This window comes from Teleopsis dalmanni, chromosome X, assembly GCF_002237135.1.
Source record: "Teleopsis dalmanni isolate 2A chromosome X, ASM223713v2, whole genome shotgun sequence".
In the NCBI taxonomy this organism is placed as follows: domain Eukaryota; kingdom Metazoa; phylum Arthropoda; class Insecta; order Diptera; family Diopsidae; genus Teleopsis; species Teleopsis dalmanni.
Genome location: NC_051848.1, coordinates 35,781,959 through 35,800,998, shown reverse-complemented (window position 1 = coordinate 35,800,998; position 19,040 = coordinate 35,781,959). Strand labels below are relative to the sequence as shown.

General features: G+C 30.7%; 1 protein-coding gene and 1 non-coding gene across 2 annotated transcripts; one reads left to right on the top strand and one right to left on the bottom strand.

The window, feature by feature from the left end:
* Positions 1-2,818: 2,818 nt before the first annotated feature.
* LOC119662754 lies at positions 2,819-3,575 on the top strand. The gene is made up of 2 exons (XM_038072501.1): positions 2,819-3,358; positions 3,418-3,575. Exons 1-2 carry the CDS (start codon positions 2,893-2,895, stop codon positions 3,516-3,518), a joined length of 567 nt encoding a protein of 188 aa, XP_037928429.1. The 5' UTR covers positions 2,819-2,892; the 3' UTR covers positions 3,519-3,575.
* Positions 3,576-12,000: 8,425 nt separating this feature from the next.
* On the bottom strand, positions 12,001-12,071 carry Trnag-gcc. Its single transcript has one exon. It is a non-coding gene; the product is annotated as a tRNA-Gly (tRNA).
* Between the last annotated feature and the right edge of the window lie 6,969 nt (positions 12,072-19,040).

Below are 19,040 nucleotides of genomic sequence, written 5' to 3'. Positions count from 1 at the left end.
TTAACCTTCATCAATATTTATTTTATCTCCTTCAAAATATGCTCCATTAGAAGCGATACACAAATGCCAACGTTTTCTTCCAATCATCAAAACATTTTTTATAGGCGCTTTCCGGTATGGCTTTGAGTTCCCTCTGCGAATTCTGTTTTACGTCTTCTATGGATTCAAAACGCGTTCCTCTGAGTGGTAATTTGAGGTTGGGAAACAGGAAAAAGTCACACGGTGCAAGATCAGGTGAATACGGTGGCTGTTCGATGGTATTTATTGAATGTTTGGCCTTAAAATCGTTGATAATGTTGAACAAATTGAGGTGAATCGGAACAAGCCGGGCGTTGACACGTCGCATACACAAATTGTCCACCAAAATCAAACGAGCCATCTCACGACCGATGCCTAGCTCTCGTGCTATCTCTCTAACACTCACATGAGGATTTTTGAACACGATTTCCTTTGCCTTTTCAATGTTTTCGTCGGTGGTAGAGGTCGAAGGTCGTCCAGAACGCGGCATGTCTTCGACGGTCGTACGACAGTCCTGAAAGGCTTTGTACCACTCATAAACTTGAGTTTTCGATAAAACTGATTCCCCATAAGCCTTTTGTAGCATTCGCAACGATTCTGCACACGAAATTTCGTTCGAAAAACAAAATTTGATGCAAACTCTTTGTTCAATATTTTTTTCCATTGTTTTTTTCGCAACGCACTACTGAGGTGAACTGGTTTCAACAGCTGCCGTAAACGAACTGTCCGACAGATCGCGCTTCATTTTTGGCCATTAGTAATTAAGGACAGTTGCTGCCAAAACTACATAAACTTAAAATATCGAAAAATATACAGCGCGCGAATTTTAAATGAGAATTTCCGAAAACCTTTCGGTCACAATGTATGTACAATATTATGCATGTATGTTATTGGTGATATCTAGATAATGTTTTTTTTTTAACATAAAACATAATAGTTTTTAAGTTTAATTTATTTTTAATCTATATGTTGTATCATATTACCATTCATCAATATATGGATTTAGAAATGGCATTTAACTAAGGACTTTAATAATATTGCCTAAAGTTTCGATTTATTACTTAAAAGGTGCTAAAAGGTTCCTTAAAAAGAAAATTGTTGTTGCTTTCAATGCAAATTATAAAATTGAGATTAAGAAAAAAACCAATACGTCGTCATGATCCGTCATGATTCGTTATGTCGTTCAAATTTCGTCATGAGAGCCGAGGCTATCTGTACCACGTCACTTAGATAGAGTAGTGTTGTTCAATAATAAGTTTCATAATATGTGCCTTTTAGGAGCAAATTATTACAATTTTAATACGTTTTGGAAAAAAGAATACCAGGAAGCAACACTGGTATCACACATTTCCTTTTAAATTTAGGCACAACCAAAAAGTACAAAGAAAGTCATTTCTGAAAATAGCACAATATAAATTTCAGAATAAAACATTTAAATAATGTATTATATATAAGAATTCATTCACCAATTCAATTTAAAAATCAACAATTAACCTTTTTAACATCAACTTTATCTAACTTAAATAGAGAAAGGAAGAGCTCCTCATTAAAATCATTCAAAACGAAAACTTACTGTAAATAAAGCAATTAAAGCTTTTAAGTTAGAGAAAGAATTTAATATTGGTGGTATAATTGAATCTACCTTAGTATTCTATCGACAATTTAAATAAAATATGATTATTTTGAGGTAAAAATTAGATTGACTATTACAGCAATTATATGGCTCTCACACTCAACATTTATTGTTTGGAATATAATGAGTTAGATACACTCATAAAGCATGTTACCGACAGAGAATATTTATTTGATCGATCACAAAATAGATCGATACATATATCGAAACAATTAATATTAAACCTTATTTGTGACTATGAAATAAGATATATTAGAATGAGTAAACAGAAAAAAATCCAAATATTAAAAAAATCCAACTTCAAATACTTCTCAACATACAAACTTACCAATACCAGCGTTGATATACGCGGTTTCAAATATTTTATAAAATATATCAATATTCGGTCAATAAAAATCAATTTTTTCTCAAACAAAAAATATACATCTTACATGTATTCACCATCACCAACACCCACCACCCACCCCCCATATTGCCGCCTACCTACTACACACCATCTAGCGTCCACAACTCAAATCCAACTCCGCACCCACTTCCACCATCCAGCGCCCTGAGCTTACATCTAACTCCTAGTCAAGCCAAAATTCATTGCTTTAATAAGAAACAAAAAGACTTTTATGGAAAGGTTCGGTTTTTGATAAGAACCAATACATGATCTATGAAGGAACTATTAAAGTAAATTTAACCAGATAAAAAATATCAATTGATATACATATTTATACATATTTCATATATGTATAAATATATGTATATATATCAATAACATATTTTTACGGTTATTAATTTAAAGAAACTAAAATATATATTATTAATTAGTTGTTGTATTCAGTATATCAGCAGCAATAAATTAATTCATCATTTTTGTTAATAATCATAATTAATTAAATATAAATTTTAATTAATAATTAATTAACGTAATATTTCATTTATTCTTATTTAATTTTTTTTTCACTATTTATTAAATACTTGTGTTTATTATGCACTTTACGAACACTGTTTACAAAATGAATTTAACGTCAATATAAGAAATCAACGACTTGCAGCACTGGACAACTCTTTCCATTATGTCTTCGGCACAAAAAAATTTTTCTCGAAAGCGTATGAGAAGAAATTTGTTTTTTGAAAGTAACAAAATGTCTTCTTATAATAATTTGTCATACAGCGAAAGAAGTAGAATCCAACTGATTAATATAAATCTTTCTAATGTTGGAGAGCGATTTTACAATACGTTGTGTAATCTAATGAGTAAACTTGGAGACGTGATAATAAAAAAATCATATGACAATATATTTGAAGAAGTCACACGCTTAAATCTTCCCCCAGGTATATCATCGCAGTATTTCAAGGCATTGACAGCACTTGACGATGATTTGGAATCATTTGATGTCGAAGTAAAAGACTTTATATTATTTTTACGCAATGTGATATGGCATACTAAAAGTACTGTTTTGCAATTGGCAGAAGAAAAAAATAAGCTAGAGTGTGCATTCCTACGCTTTCAGCAATCGTTGAGACTAAAAGCAGGCAAAGACCCCATTCTAACTCAGCTTCGTACGATCTTTAATAAACTTAGTGACATTGTCAAAACTTTCAACGGCAAAATGCAGAATTTAAGCTACGCAAAGGATCAAGAGAAATTAACCTTGATAAACAATGGTATTCCTAACACCGAAAAAGATGTAGACCTCCCGGAATGGATGGGATATGGTAAGTAAAACAATTTTAATATATTTGCTTAATGCAAAGACTCTGTTCTTCCCAATTAGCCAACCAAAACTTGACGATTATTGTGGAAGGCATAAAAGATATAGTGTCACTTTTTGAGAAACTGCTAGCTCAACTCACTTCACAAAGTTTTGTGAAGTAGCAGTTATGACAGCAGAAGAGAGGCAACGTTGGTCAAGGAAGCGAAAATTGGATTTAATATTACATCGGCATTTATATTACATTTAAAAATGTGTTTAACAATATATAATACTCAAGTTTACGTAAAAATTTGATAAAACAGAAATTATATAATTTAGATGATTATGTGTTAATTTTATTTTGCTCTAAATATCATAAAATGAAAATGTACCATTTGAGTGAAATTTCCAGCATTTAATAAAGATTTTAAAAGGTCCCAACCAACTCTATTAACCCAGATTTTTTGTCTAAATTACATTGACATTGCTTTCAACGAAAGACTGACTTTTACATTAATAGATTTCACTGATTTAAGAAAATATATATTTGAATCAATTTATGAGGAACTAAATGTCACTCAATATCTTTGCTAGAAGAATTTTAGACAACTATGAAATAAAACTAAATAATTTATGAAAAAGTCTATATCGAAAATGTGTAGACATCAAGAATCTGTGGTGGTTACAAGTCAAAGTAAATTCTCTACATTCAAGATAGTCTGTACTAAGTAGGTATATAGATTCCTTTAGCTAACAAATTTTTTATAAGAACATCTTACCCACAAAATTAAGAGTTAGGTCCATCATGGTCAAAAGATTTGGATAAGGAAAAATAATTATATTGCAAAATTTAAAAGAGCACCAAATTTCATTCAAGGTTCCGCAAATCCAACCTGTCAATAAATAAGTAGATAGACTTCTCATGCTAGCTTCGAGGCTACATATAGATACTAATATTCTAAGTTTTACGCGTTTGGCATACCGAAGGTTTTATTCGAACGAAGTGAGATCATTATTTCTCTGGTAGTAAGAAAGCGATTAATATATTTGATTTTTTTGTCCTCTATTCAAAAAAATGTATTTTCCCCATGGAATATTTCGATGAATTTCCATATAGTTCGCTGCATTAGAAGACATTAAAATGCTTTAACTGCATTGCCAGCAGAGATAAATATACTTGTATCTCTAAGTCCCTTGCGTATATCAATGGCTGCATTTACAGCATTTGTTTTTTTTTTGTTCAACCTATTCTCTGGTATGCCTATTCCAAACTCTACGTCATATTAGTGTATAAATTAAATAAAATTAAGGAAATTATTTTTATTGACTTCTTAATCCATACCGAATATTAGCTTCTTAATTCCATCATCCAACCATTTCCAATAAGCCTTATTGGTGATCAGTTAATAAAAGTTTATTGATGAATCCATATCGATATCGATGCACCCATCTTGTTTTCAGACAATCATTTTTAATAACAAAGCAAATAGATAGCATGTTTCGCTATATTTTTCACCGAATTTGCAAATATCAAGCGTACTTGATATCCCATCCTTCAGAGGCTGCAGCTATCGGAGAATATATTAATTAATGATTAATGATTAATTTCAGATTTGTTTCTACTTAGAATCGCGTTATTTTCTTTGCTTTTAACTCAGCTGAATTTCGGATCGTATTTAAATTCGATTAATATAAATACTTCTTCAATCGCATAAGTGGATATACGAGAAAATGATCGGATGTTATGATTGTAATTAGAAAACTCGCCTTTACAAGCTTATCAGCTTGTACAGTACCATCAAATCTCTCACAACCAGCTATCTATTACTACTTTGAGAGCTTAAAGGGCTTAAAGATATTTATATTGTTAATCCTGAAATCAAACCGTCTTGTGTCCTTTATTTTTCTTGCGTTATAAGATTCGCCTCTTGTGTTTAAACATATTTTATGCCTTATATTTTAAGAGGCTCTATTCTGTCTCATTCGCTATTGTATAGAACTCGACGCTTTTTATCGGAAATTGACTTGTTATTTTATATTGAGATAAAATGATGTAGAGATCTTATAGAGTTAATATATTAATCGTTCTTGTGTAGTTTCTCACATCACTTAAATTGATTTGAATAAGAACTGGCAAAGTCGTTTCTTTCACTAAGATATTATTGCTTAAAAAATGCTATTTTATTAAAGTAAAATTCAAAACATGAAACAAAAGAATTCAATTTTTAATGAGAAATACTATATATAAAAAAGTTAAAGCAGCAACTTTACGCAAGCGAAGTAACCAAACTACGAACCTGACAAAATTAAGTACGTTGACTGAAGAACAGAAAGACTAAAGGACGATTGGTCTTAGTTATGCATAGCACATAGACAGCCCTGAAGTTAACAGATGTTTCAAATCTAAACTTGAGATTGTTGCACATATAGGAACAGTGAGTGCATGCAATTGCAAATTGTTAGCTAAAAGTTGCATTTCCAAAGTCGAAAAGCTTGAACCATTAATGATGCAGCAGCACTAACAACAACAAGAAAGACGCTTTTCCATGCAACTGCGGAATTATTTCTTGAATACAAAAGAAAGAAATTGCATTTCTAGTGTCCTTATTCAACATGTGCACATCGGGAGCGGAAGGAAGCAGTTTTATATGCAGCTACTAAAATTATTACAAGTGCGTTTGGAAACCAAGGAATAAGGATGAGCACTTGAACAAATGGTATTATATTAAAATTATAAGCAGCCAACGAGATGAATTAGCAAATTCACATTTGCATTTAAAATATATGAGTTCCCAACATCCAGATCTGTTGTTCACTTCAGATATTTGTATTTCTACGCGAAACTTAATATTTTTTGAGAGCGATGTGCTATGCAAATACTTGCAAACTTATTTATGTATGAATAAATAAGTGCGAACGAGGAAAGTCTCTTTATAGAAATGTATTAGAAACTCAATATACCCTCTATTTTTTAAAATGAATTTACTTGAAACTTAATCATTTTATTAAGTTTCAACGTTTATTACATTAGTCTAGGAAATCCAGCTGTAATCGATTATTAGCGCCTGAGTATGTTATGACGAAGTAGTAGTGACATATCCACGGAAGCAGGATGAGGCTAGGGTTAAAGGAATAAATCCAATCACCTTCTCTTTGACAACAAAATCTACAGATAAAACACTGCGAAGCTAATAATGAAAGAAACTTATTTATTGGACATTATATCGCTGGCAATGTAGCCACAATCTTCACATTTTAAGAAAAAAATAATCTTGTACTTAGTTATATACTTATCTATGAATGAAAACAAAGTACCTATTAGCTAGTATTCTTCAATGTTGAAGAAATTCAGGAAGTCGGCAACTATTGAAAAGAGTTAAGATAATAATATTTTTGATATACCATAAGTCAAAATCGAACTTTTATTTTGAGTTTATAAGCAACGGAACTAATACTTAGCTTTACTAACATGAGCAGAACTGTTTCCCAAAAACAAATTTGTTTCAAGTTATATGACATAAAAATTCGGTGCAAATAACAAGTCAATAAAAAAGTATTGCTATTGAATACTCATCTATATAGGCTCCCTTAACAGTTGTACACAGTGCTACGAATGTTTTTGTTTACATTGCATTGTTTCTTTTTTTAGAAGGTTTTATCCTACCCCTCCGAATATAGGTATTCTTCAGACATAATCTTGTAGGTAAATGCTAATTCTTTCTCTGCAGTAGCCTTTTCAATTTAGTAAGTAAAAAAGAAGACACTTCGGGTCAAATCTGAAGAACATAGTAGTTGAGGAAGCAATTCGTGACGTCTGATACTGTACATTGTCTAGATGAAGGTTTATTATTTTCTTTACTATGTGAAAATATATCAATAATATGTATGTTATTCTCACTTTTTCCTTTACCAATATAATTAATTAAAGTTTAGTCTTCCACAACCTATTAGAAGCAAGCCAAAATTGTGTTGTTTTTGGTTATAGGATATGGTCAATATATTGATATATACATATATCTATCCACATCTATAATAATAAATTTAGATTTCATGCAATCTTAAATATTGTCCAAAAAAGTAATCCTTTTTATTTGACTTAATCAGTTATCAACTAAATTTGTTATTTGAACACAGCTTAGTACCCTCGCATTTTCATTAAAAAATTATTTATTAAACTTTAGCAAACATATGTATAAATTTGCATTTATTTATGCTTTAATAAAACACGAAAATGAAAATATTTGAAATTTTATATTAAATATGTACACCTATTACCAGGTCCGCCGACACATATCCAATTCGAAGGGGTTATCAATTATATTTAGTTATAAAAAAAAATATTGGTCTTAAAAAGAAGTATGTATGTAATATAAATCATTATTAAATATTTTTATAAATATAATCCTTCGTTTCATTTGCGAGGGCTTCACCCCCTCGACCCCCTTGGCTACGTCGCTATTTATTATGCTATGCACATTTGAATATTCGCATTCACATTGGCATTTGTTGGGATTGCAACTCCGTTTCCAAATAAAAATCCTTCAACATAATTTACATCAAAGTTCAACGTATTTTCAAGTGATTTTATGTTACAAAAAATGTTCATACCAGCTTTGTGCTGTAATAAATCATCATCACAACGCGGTGCTCCAAATTCCCGCATGCACATTACTGCAACTGTTTTCAATCGCTACTACAGCACCGGCGACAGAAGTAATAACAACCACGGCAACAAAAATTATTGCAGCACATACATAGGAACTACTTTCATAACAGGATCAACAACATCATCCGGTATATAAGAGACATATCCAATCCTGTGGGAACGCTTCTGTAAACAGGCAGGTGAAAATTGTATTAATCACGAATTTGTCATACCGATGCCGTACGTTGACAAACACGCAAACAATCCTTGCGAAGCACATCAGTCATATATGTTCACCCATTAATTCAACACCCACAGGCCTACTTCCACTTCCCAACTCAAAGCACACAGTGCACAATGCACAGTGCACAAAGCACAGTGCACAGTGCACATTGCATAGTGCAGTTCTGGATACAGACGCATATTGTGTATATATGCAGTTGCATTCGTATTGCATTTTAATATGCATTTTATTGTTTTGAATAAATATGCAATGCTTCGTAAATTGGAGTTCATATATGAATATTAAAAATGAAAATATGGGAAATAAAATGCAAACAATGGTACCAACCAAGAACAGCACTAGTTTTAGATGCAACACAGATAGTAATCTGCAAATTGTATTCCCTTTTGCATTGCAATTATAGACGCCAGTGTGGTTCATTAAAAAATCATTCCAACAAAATGGTTCATACCATTAAATAAATCAACAAATGCCCACAAATTAAGAGACACAGAGAGGAGTAACGATGACAACAAACGATGTGCATGATTAAATAGGAATATAAGCAATGTTCTGAAGTGGAGATGGTATAAAACTCATTAAGGATTAAAAATCATAAATTACATGTCATTTAAAATACAACACATATTTTTATAATCGAAGAATAAATATTAGAACAAATATGACTGAAATGTAATATTAAGTTGATAGTTAACTAAGTTGATTTTTGTAACAAAATCCTTTACCGAATTTTAATTAGATTTTAGTCCGTTTAAAATTTTTTTGGACTGCAAGTGTCAGGCTTAAAATTCGTGCCTGTCAAATCCTTTACAAAATCCAATGTTTTTTTTAATGCAACAGAACTCACAAATCATATCATTTATCTATAAACGAAGCTCGAGGTTATAAGCCTTCGCTGGCTAATCGGATATCAGTTTCTCTTATGTTTAAAGTACAAAGTCTTGTTATACAATCAAAACATTAAACCAATCCAGATCTACAACGAACATCTATTTGGCAATGCTTGTTTATCAGTCTGCACATGGTTGAAGACGAGAGTGTATTAAATAATGTTAATTTGACAGGATGGATTAAATCTCTACTCTTCTATATTAGGGGTTCTTGCGAGGAAAGTGGTAGCGAAATGGTGAAAAATCGTAAAGTTATCTAATTGTCTGTCATTGCAAATAACCAACCACCACCTCCAAGTTTCTGCGTCATAAGCCCATGTTGACTTTAGTATTTGTTTTTAAATTTTAGTTTCATTATACACCTAAAGTTTTGATCGTCGTCCGTCCTTCAACTTGAGTTCATTAGGAATATTTAATAACAGTATTTATTCTAACGTAGTATTTACACAGACGGTAGTCTCTGTAAAGAAAACAGTATACTTTCTTTATCAGTGTAAATTCATAATTAGTTACTTACTAAGTCAGCCACTAAAAATGTACATCGTTCTTGCTCGCGTCTAGTAACCTTCGCCAGTTAGCCCGAAAGTGGCTGTATCTAAATAAATACATAGATATATTAATTATTGATATAGTAAACTTTCATATTTGTACATAAAGTAATAATAATATATTAATTTTTTGAAGTTCCATTTTAAGAAACTAAGTTTTGATTTAACTTCCAAAATTGCATTAATTTAAAACTCTATTTTTTTCATTGTTATATTCAAAAGAGATTTTATCATAACTTGACAATGAAAGTCTTCATATAAAATCGAATAAATTAAAAATCCATCAACTAAAACCAGAACCAAATTAAAATAACAAAGGCAGATACTCCTTAGGCAACAAAATTTACCTTACAAAATTCCATTGTAGTGGCAAATTCAAAAATTCCATACATAAAGGACGACTAAATGTCAATACATACGTCCATGCTTAAATGCATTATGTCTGCAACTAAAGTGAACTGAATGTACTCTGCATTGACATTAAATCAAACGGAAATCAATTTTCTTGCATTATTTGTTGTATGCCATAAACTTAAACTCGTCCCTCCCAAACCAGCATCCGGCCCCTCATAACAGAATATTTAAACAAATGCAAATGCGAGCTCATCCTTCTACGTAATTTCGAGCACACGTTTTAGATAAGTGCATCTGTACGTTTGTGTATAGATTTGTGTACATTTTATAAGTGCGAATTACTTATGAAGGCACAAACTGCATAAGCGATGAGACTACAAAAGCACAAAAATCACACAAAGTACTCTGGGGTGTTACGATGCTTCGGTGACGTGAGGTTTTGTCAGGATATGTACAAACGGAAAATATCATCGGAAGAATACAAATAACGAAGGTGAAGGTGAGAATCCCTAATGAAAAGGTTGTGTTGATTATGATGTAGTAAAGTTAGCACAAATAATTTGACGCAGACACTAAACTCATACCCTATATCCCTATGGGACTTGCAACAGTCGGCACGGAGACGAGCAATCTGTATCAGCTAACAAATTGCAGTGAACTTTAAATTTACCTACACTGCCGAATACATCAAAAAGTCTTAGTTTATTTTAATGGAGTCATTTTTAAAATTTAATTAAAAATATTACATGAAAATTTGCCTCAAGTGAATGTATGTATTGTGATATTAAATAATATGTTAAAATTTTAAATTATATGGAATAGTTTTGGTTCTAGTTTTATTTGGATTTCTTGCAGTAAAGATTATTTATTCGTCACCACATTTTTTTAATTATTTTCGTTAACCTAAAGACCTAAACTCTTAAATATATCAATATTCTCTAAAAAAAATTGCCATAGCCAGAAATGAAAGAAAAAATATCTTGTATTGGAAGATTTACTTATAAAATTTATAATTTAATTCATAATTCTTAATTAGAATTCAAGTCTTAATTAAATATAAAAATTTAAAGGCAGTCTATTGGATAACTTCAATGTTCCTCAAGTAACGATTCTTCGCCGTTTCGCTACTACATTGCTCGCAAGAACCCCTAGTATAAAAAAGTACGACCAAAATCCATTCCGTCGAATTTAAATGATTTAATACGTCTCTCGTCTTCATCGATGAACGGTCTAATAAACTGTCAAAGAAGTATCTTCCTAAAAACCTATTTCTCTAGACACCAAATCCAGGCATTCACGCAGTATATGTATTATGGTTTCTTTTTCTTGCGGATTTCCACAATTTCTGCAGTGAGGATTATAAGGAATGCACAATTTTTCTGCGTGGGTTCCTAAACACCAATGAACAGAACGAACTGCAGTAAGCCTTGCAGTGTTCACGCGGTCTCTTCAAATAAGTTCCTAGGATCTGATATTATTATAGGTAGACCATGTTAACCAGATAATTGCACATGACTTGAGGATTTTAAAGCCTTAGTTTGTAAGTTATTTGCAATACTAAATTAAGACAATATAATATATTAATATTAATGTATTTAAATTTAATTCAGTGGGTCAATAGTGTTTCTTTTCAGATTCGAAGTTCTAAATGTTAGAAGCAACTGCTAGGCATATGGGTATTGGGATGTACACTAAGCTTCATAAGATAGTTTGCTATATATGCTCGGGCAACATCTTTTACTAGTGGGATGTTTAGATCCTTATGGATATTAGAGTTTTTTACATACCAAGGGGTTCCTGTTATTTTTCGTATGATGAAGTTTTGCTCTTTTTGTATTTTTTCAATATTTGTTGCGCAAGTTGACCACCATAAATTGATACTATAAGTCCAAATAGGTTATATGACGTAGTTGTAAATTTAGTTTTAAGCTTATTTTTATTTCATGAAATCAAAAAAACCAAACACCGATTAAAAAAAAAACTTGCATCGGCCGGGAATCGAACCCGGGCCGCCCGCGTGGCAGGCGAGCATTCTACCACTGAACCACCGATGCTTCGATAGGATAATTTCAAATGATTTATATAAGATACACTCAGTTTATTTGGTATATAATAATAATTTCGTTATTTACTAATTTTTTAATGAAAAGTTTAATTTCTATATTTATTTTTTTATTTATTTAAAAAAACAAATTCAAGTAAAAAACACATACTTTACAATAATTTAATAAATAAATAAATTTAATAATTTAATAAAGTAGTAGGGGGTTCAGTTACTCTCAGTCCTCTCTATTCGTTTCAATGGAGGACGATCCATTTTTAATTAAAAATTAATTCATTTTGAAATATATATAGAAATTTCTCAAACTTTGTGAAATATTTCGTTAAATGTACAATATATATTTTAATAAAGACTAAATTTTTGTAAAAATAAATTACTCATATGATTATTTTGATACATAGTACGTACTATATCAACATATATGGTTTCTCTTAAAACTAATTGAAAGTATCTTAAACCTTATAAAATATTTTATTAAATGGAGTGTATATATGGAGTGTATCTATATATACATATATATATAAATTAAATTTTTCTAAAGCAAATTGTTTATCAAAATTATTCAATACATGCTATCTATTATTAATTAATTTCTTAATACATTGTTTATATACATGAAATGATTTTTTTAAAACTAATTTCAATTAAATTAAAAAGCCTAAAATCCAGCAAGAAAACGGCTCTTCTGTGACTTTTTCGTGAATTGGCCAAAATGATTTTTGCCTCTGCGCTTGTTGGCTTTTGTTTTAGTTAACAAAACTGGATTCCGTGCCCAGCAAAACAAACGCAGTCGAACGCTGAATTGAAAGTATTCATTCAAATTTTTTTTCATGCTCCCCCCGAAAGTATGTTTAATTTTTTATTTTCTGTATCAAAAAAATTTCAAAAAAAAATTAAAAACTTTAATTGAATTTTTTATAATATTTAATATTGTATTTTTCTCTATGTAGTAATAATAAAAAACGCGAAGACACTATATTGGACAAAGTATCTAAGAAATTTGGCAGTTCCTAACGGCGGAACTGTCAAACATTTGACTCAGTTATAATGGATTTCTATTCTTGTAACATTTTAAGTAACTTTTTTATACTAAATTATCACAATTTTACGAGGTCAACAATATTAGTTTTATAAGATCTAATATATTAAAAGTGATATTTTGACAATAGATATTTTTCAAACTAAATTATCACAATTTTATGACGTCTGCAATACAAACTTTGTGGGAACTCCTGCATTTAAGGAAACAGCTGCTAAATCTACTATAACGATATTATGTTACAGAGATTTGAATCAAAAATATTTCGTTTATGTGCTACTGCTCCATGGTATATCCCAAATAATACTTTACAGCGCGATCTCCACCATCATCAGTGTTTGAAACGATATAAACAGTCAGCAAAAACTGCCGAACAAGGTTATCAAATCACTTGAACTCACAAGCATAAAAGCTATTATCAGATAACAAACATTCAAGTCAACTAAGAGGATTTTTTATGTCGGATCTACCAAATAGAACCCATAATGCCTGCATCATAATCGTAAACTCACTGTTATAAAACATAGCCAACTACATATTCATTATTATTTGTAATTTTAATCTTTTTACAGTGTCTCGCGTATGTCTACATATCATTTTATTCTATCTTATATCCATAAGTAATACTAAATTTTACAGATTGTATTTAAAACTTATAATAGATAAAGATAAACTATAGATAATAGATAGATAATAGATAGATAAAGTTAAACTACTATATATTTCGTGAGAAACGCACATTATAAATTTCAATACAGTGATATGTTCATGTGAAGAGAGAATAGTAAGATACTTCAGCCCCCTTAATAATATAATCAACACATAATACACTACCAGCATAAAAAAGAGGGGAAAGGAATGTGTACACAAGGGAAAGTGTTTGATTGCACTTAACTTGTTAAATGCTAGCACGATCCTTAACACTGTTTTCTTCGAGTTGACATACAGCTTCCATGTAGCGAAAACTTCCTGGTGAAAATATATGGTTATAATCCGTGATGGAACCTATTTTATAAAACATCACTCTAAAGATAACGAAAAGAAAGTCTTGGCTAAGGATACTAAATATTATTGACGATACATGCGTACGTTATAAGGAACATGACTTAAAAATATACAACCGAACTCTCAACAGATAAACACCATTTTTTTATGTTTAGAGGCCCCCATTGCAGAATTCTAACTGTGCCACTGTTTCAATGAAACTGCTTATGAAATTGTTAGGAAAATTAATATTCTTTCTGGTTTTTAAAAAGCCAAATTATACAAATATTTTGTGCTAATATTAGACACTGCTATATATTTTTTTTTTGGCTGCGGTCTTCAGTTGACTTTATTTGAATGAAATTCTTTGCTTCTTAATATTCAAATCTGAATCCATTCTTTTAGATTAAAGTATATTTAAACCCAGTTTTAAGTCATTTGGAGAATGAGTATTTTATATAAGCAAAACTTATTAGGTTCTGCCTCTATTAATATAATAAATTTATATATTGTTATAATTATGCAAGATAAAATCAACAAAAAATGTAATTTCCTTAAAAAAATTCAATGAAATTGGTAACTACACATTATTTCAAGTATTTCTCACAAATTCGAGAAAGCGCCTATATTTATTTAAGAAAGTATCTTAACGTACGCTTACGCTTGTGAACTCATTTGTCAAAAATTAATATTCATAATAATCGCTACTCAATTTGTATACAATTATGCGGGTTACTGACTTAATTTCATAAGAGCTCATAAAATTTATTAATGCTCATAAAGTATACAATACGCAGCCTAATATCTATAACGCTGCACCATTAATAGATATCAGATACAAGATACAATTTCATTTCGTATTGCTACTCTGTGCGAGTATCGGCTTTGGTCGGACTGTCCGGGCATTCATATTATTTGTGTTTTGTTTCTTTTGTGTGTTGTTGCAGTTACTTTAAGGCTCAGTAATGCGGGTGAAGAGTGAGAAATAGTGAGTTTTAGGTATGTAGAGCCTTTAATGCCTGAGAATGAATAAATTGAAATTATTCATTTGGAAAAATTATGATTGATCAAATGTCATTTCATTTAAATACAATAAAAAAATTTTTATTTTAATAGTCTGACTTATGATTCGAAGGGTAAAGGGTTGCAAGTCATTGTATATGTTGAAGTTCCTTAATAGCTGTTTTTATGCATCCTAAGTGCAATTATATAAAATTTTCATTCCAGTAGATTTTAGTGGTAATTAATGAGATAATCAAATAAAATTGTATATGTGGTATTGTGTGAAAATCAAGCGCGAGAGTACGCACAAAATTGACTTAATTACTTAATTAATGAACTCATAAAATCTTTAATAGAATGATCTTACTTGTAACTCATACGGATCTATTAACTTAACTTAAGTATAATGAATTCAAACATTAAAATAATTATTTAATATTTTATAAGGAATGTTGTTAAAATATTCTTATACAGAAACTAAACTCACAGAATCAATTAAGCATTTACTCTGTAAATGCCTATATATGTTTATATTTATGTCTTTATATATGTGACGACTCTCATTCTTTTGCCTCAATGAAAAATAGATTTCATAAATCTTTTTTATGACAGCTGAACACTGGTTCAGTAAACCAGCACACGTATTACTTAATACCTATTTAGTGCAATTCAGCAATAGTAACAAAATAACAAATAGTTAAGATTGTACTACTCATGGATGTTTTAGAAAAAAAAAATAAATAAATAGATCTTTTTGAAAACCAAGAAATTTTGTGGAAATTAAGAGAATATTAAACAAATTTATCAGTTGTTCCTGACTCGTGCAACATCCAAATCAGGGATGTTCAAAGCACGGTCCACGGGCCTTATGCGGCTAATCTTTATGCGACCCGCGACATGTTTCTAATCTAACACAATTCGGCAAATTTTTCTTCATTATATTTTAGTAATGAACCACGAGCGGTACGAGCTTTATCACAACATTGATATAATTCAACGAATTAACATCCAACGGCTTCGATGGCTTGATCTTGTCGTGGCAATAGATGAACATGCTCCAGCGAGAAAGATGTAGAGGTAGACCGTGTCTCCGGTGGAGCGATCAAGTTGAAGGAGCACTAACTGGAATTGATGTACGAGACTGGAGAAGGCGCGCACGTAGTAGAGCGGTGTAAGTAAGTAAATATATTTTAGTAACATTATATTATTTTATATTTATGGTATCCCAAATAAACAAATGAAAACGTTTTAAATAATGTATTACACTTTACGTTAACTGACTTAATTTACGAAGACATTAATATATACATATTTCTTTATATAACTAGTTCAAAAAACTCGTATCCAATGCCGTAAGTTATTACATTAAAAATGTAATATGTACATATTTTGTGTGGCAACAACTAATATTAATAATGTTGGCATTGATTGAATTGTAAATATAAATTAATGAAGAATTAATAAAACTAGATTCAACATTATCGCCATATTTTTATTATTCTTCGGAAAAATTATTAACATATGTATTTAGGTATTTCTACAGCTCTTCAACCTTTTCAGTGATTTGTATTGGCCCGCGATCTTATCTGGTCTGGATAGTCCTGGTCTCAGCCATCGACTTACCTATATATTGATACGTATCAAATTATTATTCAATTTAAAATAGAATTCGTCCGTCACTTCTATATGGATGTGTAGCGTTTAGCAAAGCTTTAAACACTATTATTCGCCAGCTAAAAATTGCACAAAGCCAGGCTCTGAGAAGACTTTTCAAGGTACCATGATACATTATGACGAGTGACATCCTCAGGTATTTCAAGATTAATCCGATCAAAAAATATATAAAAGAGAGAGCACTAATATTATTTGCAAAAACTGACAGACTTACCAACACCGCGTTATCGAATCTCAGAATGATTGCAGGCTCCTCGGAGAGGTATGCAGATCTGAGATCAATTATTGTTTAGTCAGATGAAATGATAAACAATAACACAATCAAAGCATAAAGAGGGATTTTGACGATATCTCGAGGTAATAAAAAGTAAAAACTCCCAAGTGCACTGGCTCAAACAGCTTCAACATAAATAATTAAAATACAATATGATAATATCCGGTGACTATAAAGCACTTATAGTAGTTTTTGTTAAACGTTTCTAGCGGTGTATTAACTTGGAGTCACTCTATTTTGAGTGAACAGTAATATAAAATCATATAAACTCTTTGCTTGTTTTAGATTAGTTTTATCGCTTTCAGTGCAAGCTGTGTATTTCTAGTTAATGGCACATAAGGAAAACAAAGCCTTTTATTCTGCTCCTTTATTTTTCTGAAAGGAATAAAAGCAATTTAAAACGAAACTAGCGATTTTCCCCTACCCGGACTTATTTTAAATCCAAAAATTCCTAATTCAAGTATTGACAACTTACCTTGTATACAAATCGCTTAGCCAACGCGGCCCCACTATTTGCATCATTCGGAACACTTGACTTAACATTCACTTTAGTTGGTTGTTTTGTTTGAAATCGTTTCTGCCGTTAACACTCACTCAGCAGCCCAACAGCCGCTGTTAGAAAGCAAGAGAGGTTCGCACCTTTAACATCCAGACTTCAACTTCTTTGCATAAAGCAAATCCATCAAGGCACACATTGCCGTGGAGTTAAGTGTCATTATTAATGTTATTGTTGTTGGTGTCGTTCTCTCCGCTATTAAAATATGTTGTTTGTGGTTATTTTGTTCTTCTTTTGGACTGTTTCTATTAACACTTTTAACTCTTTTCGCTTTGTTTCGTTTTGTTTCGCTTTGTTTTGTTTTGTTTTGTTCAGCATCTCTGGGCGTTGTGTGTGAAAATGTTGTTACTTTTGTGTGTGTGCGTGCGAATATGTCTGTGAAGAAGTTACACAGCGTTTGTGTGTGTATGCGCCCAAGCAAATGAGTTCGCTTATATTTAAGTAGGTGTGAATAAGTTGGGCTGAGAAGGTTATCGAACCTTAAAGTCACTAATAAGGGAGCGTAGGCATCTAAATGGGTTTTCAGGTGTTCCGTAGCTTTGAGTTCATAATTTTATTAGGCACATTTTTATTTTATTGCGAAAAAAGTTTTTAATTAGAACTTTGCGAGGAGAAAGTTTTAGTTTTACTGCTACTCCTCTTTACTTCTGGTTTCAAATTCTAGAGGGGTTGTACTACAGACCGGGTTCCTAATTATAATATTATAAGTGTGGTTGTTAGTTAAAATTTTTAAAAATTACAATTGTTTTAAAAAATTCAAAAAAAAAAACTGCATGCAATCAATAGTTCAGTTACATATTTATTATAATTACACTTCAGTCTTCATTCACTCCTAAGTACTTTCATCTACTTTTCATAATTATATACTTCATAATCAATTTCTGAAATTTTCATTCAAATGCTTCAGAATTTGAGTTCCAACTTAATTCAGAATTTAATCCATATCGACCGTAACATTTTCAATTAAAAATTTAAATCAATGAAAATCTTGTCATTATAAGACCTCTAATTAATTCTGCTTGGGTTGAGTTTATATTTAGTTTTGAATTTTTCGATATACGCATATATTTTAATTTCATTTATTATCTTAACTTTTGAATGATTAAAGTTAAATTAAGTATTTTATAAATTTATGTAATAAATATGTGTTACAAACGTTCGATTTCTGGTACTTACAGTCTCAACGAAATTATTTACGAATAATTAAATACAAGAATTGCTTCCAAAACCACTGATGATGGGTATTTGACAATACTCGAAACAACCAAAAATTCAATTGAATAAGAAAATAATACAAAATAAATTTTTGTTGTAGTTTCACAACTGTTCGAAAAACCTCTTTGTAAATTTATGTTATAAATATATGTTACAAACATTACAATTAAATAATGACATAAGATCTCTGCTCTTCTGCTAAGTTCAATATGTATTT

Coding starts and splice junctions, on each gene's coding strand:
- LOC119662754 (XM_038072501.1), top strand. CDS start 2,893: ATGAGTAAACTTGGAGACGTGATAATAAAAAAATCATATGACAATATA. Junction 3,359..3,417: donor CCCGGAATGGATGGGATATG/GTAAGTAAAACA, acceptor CTTCCCAATTAG/CCAACCAAAACTTGACGATT.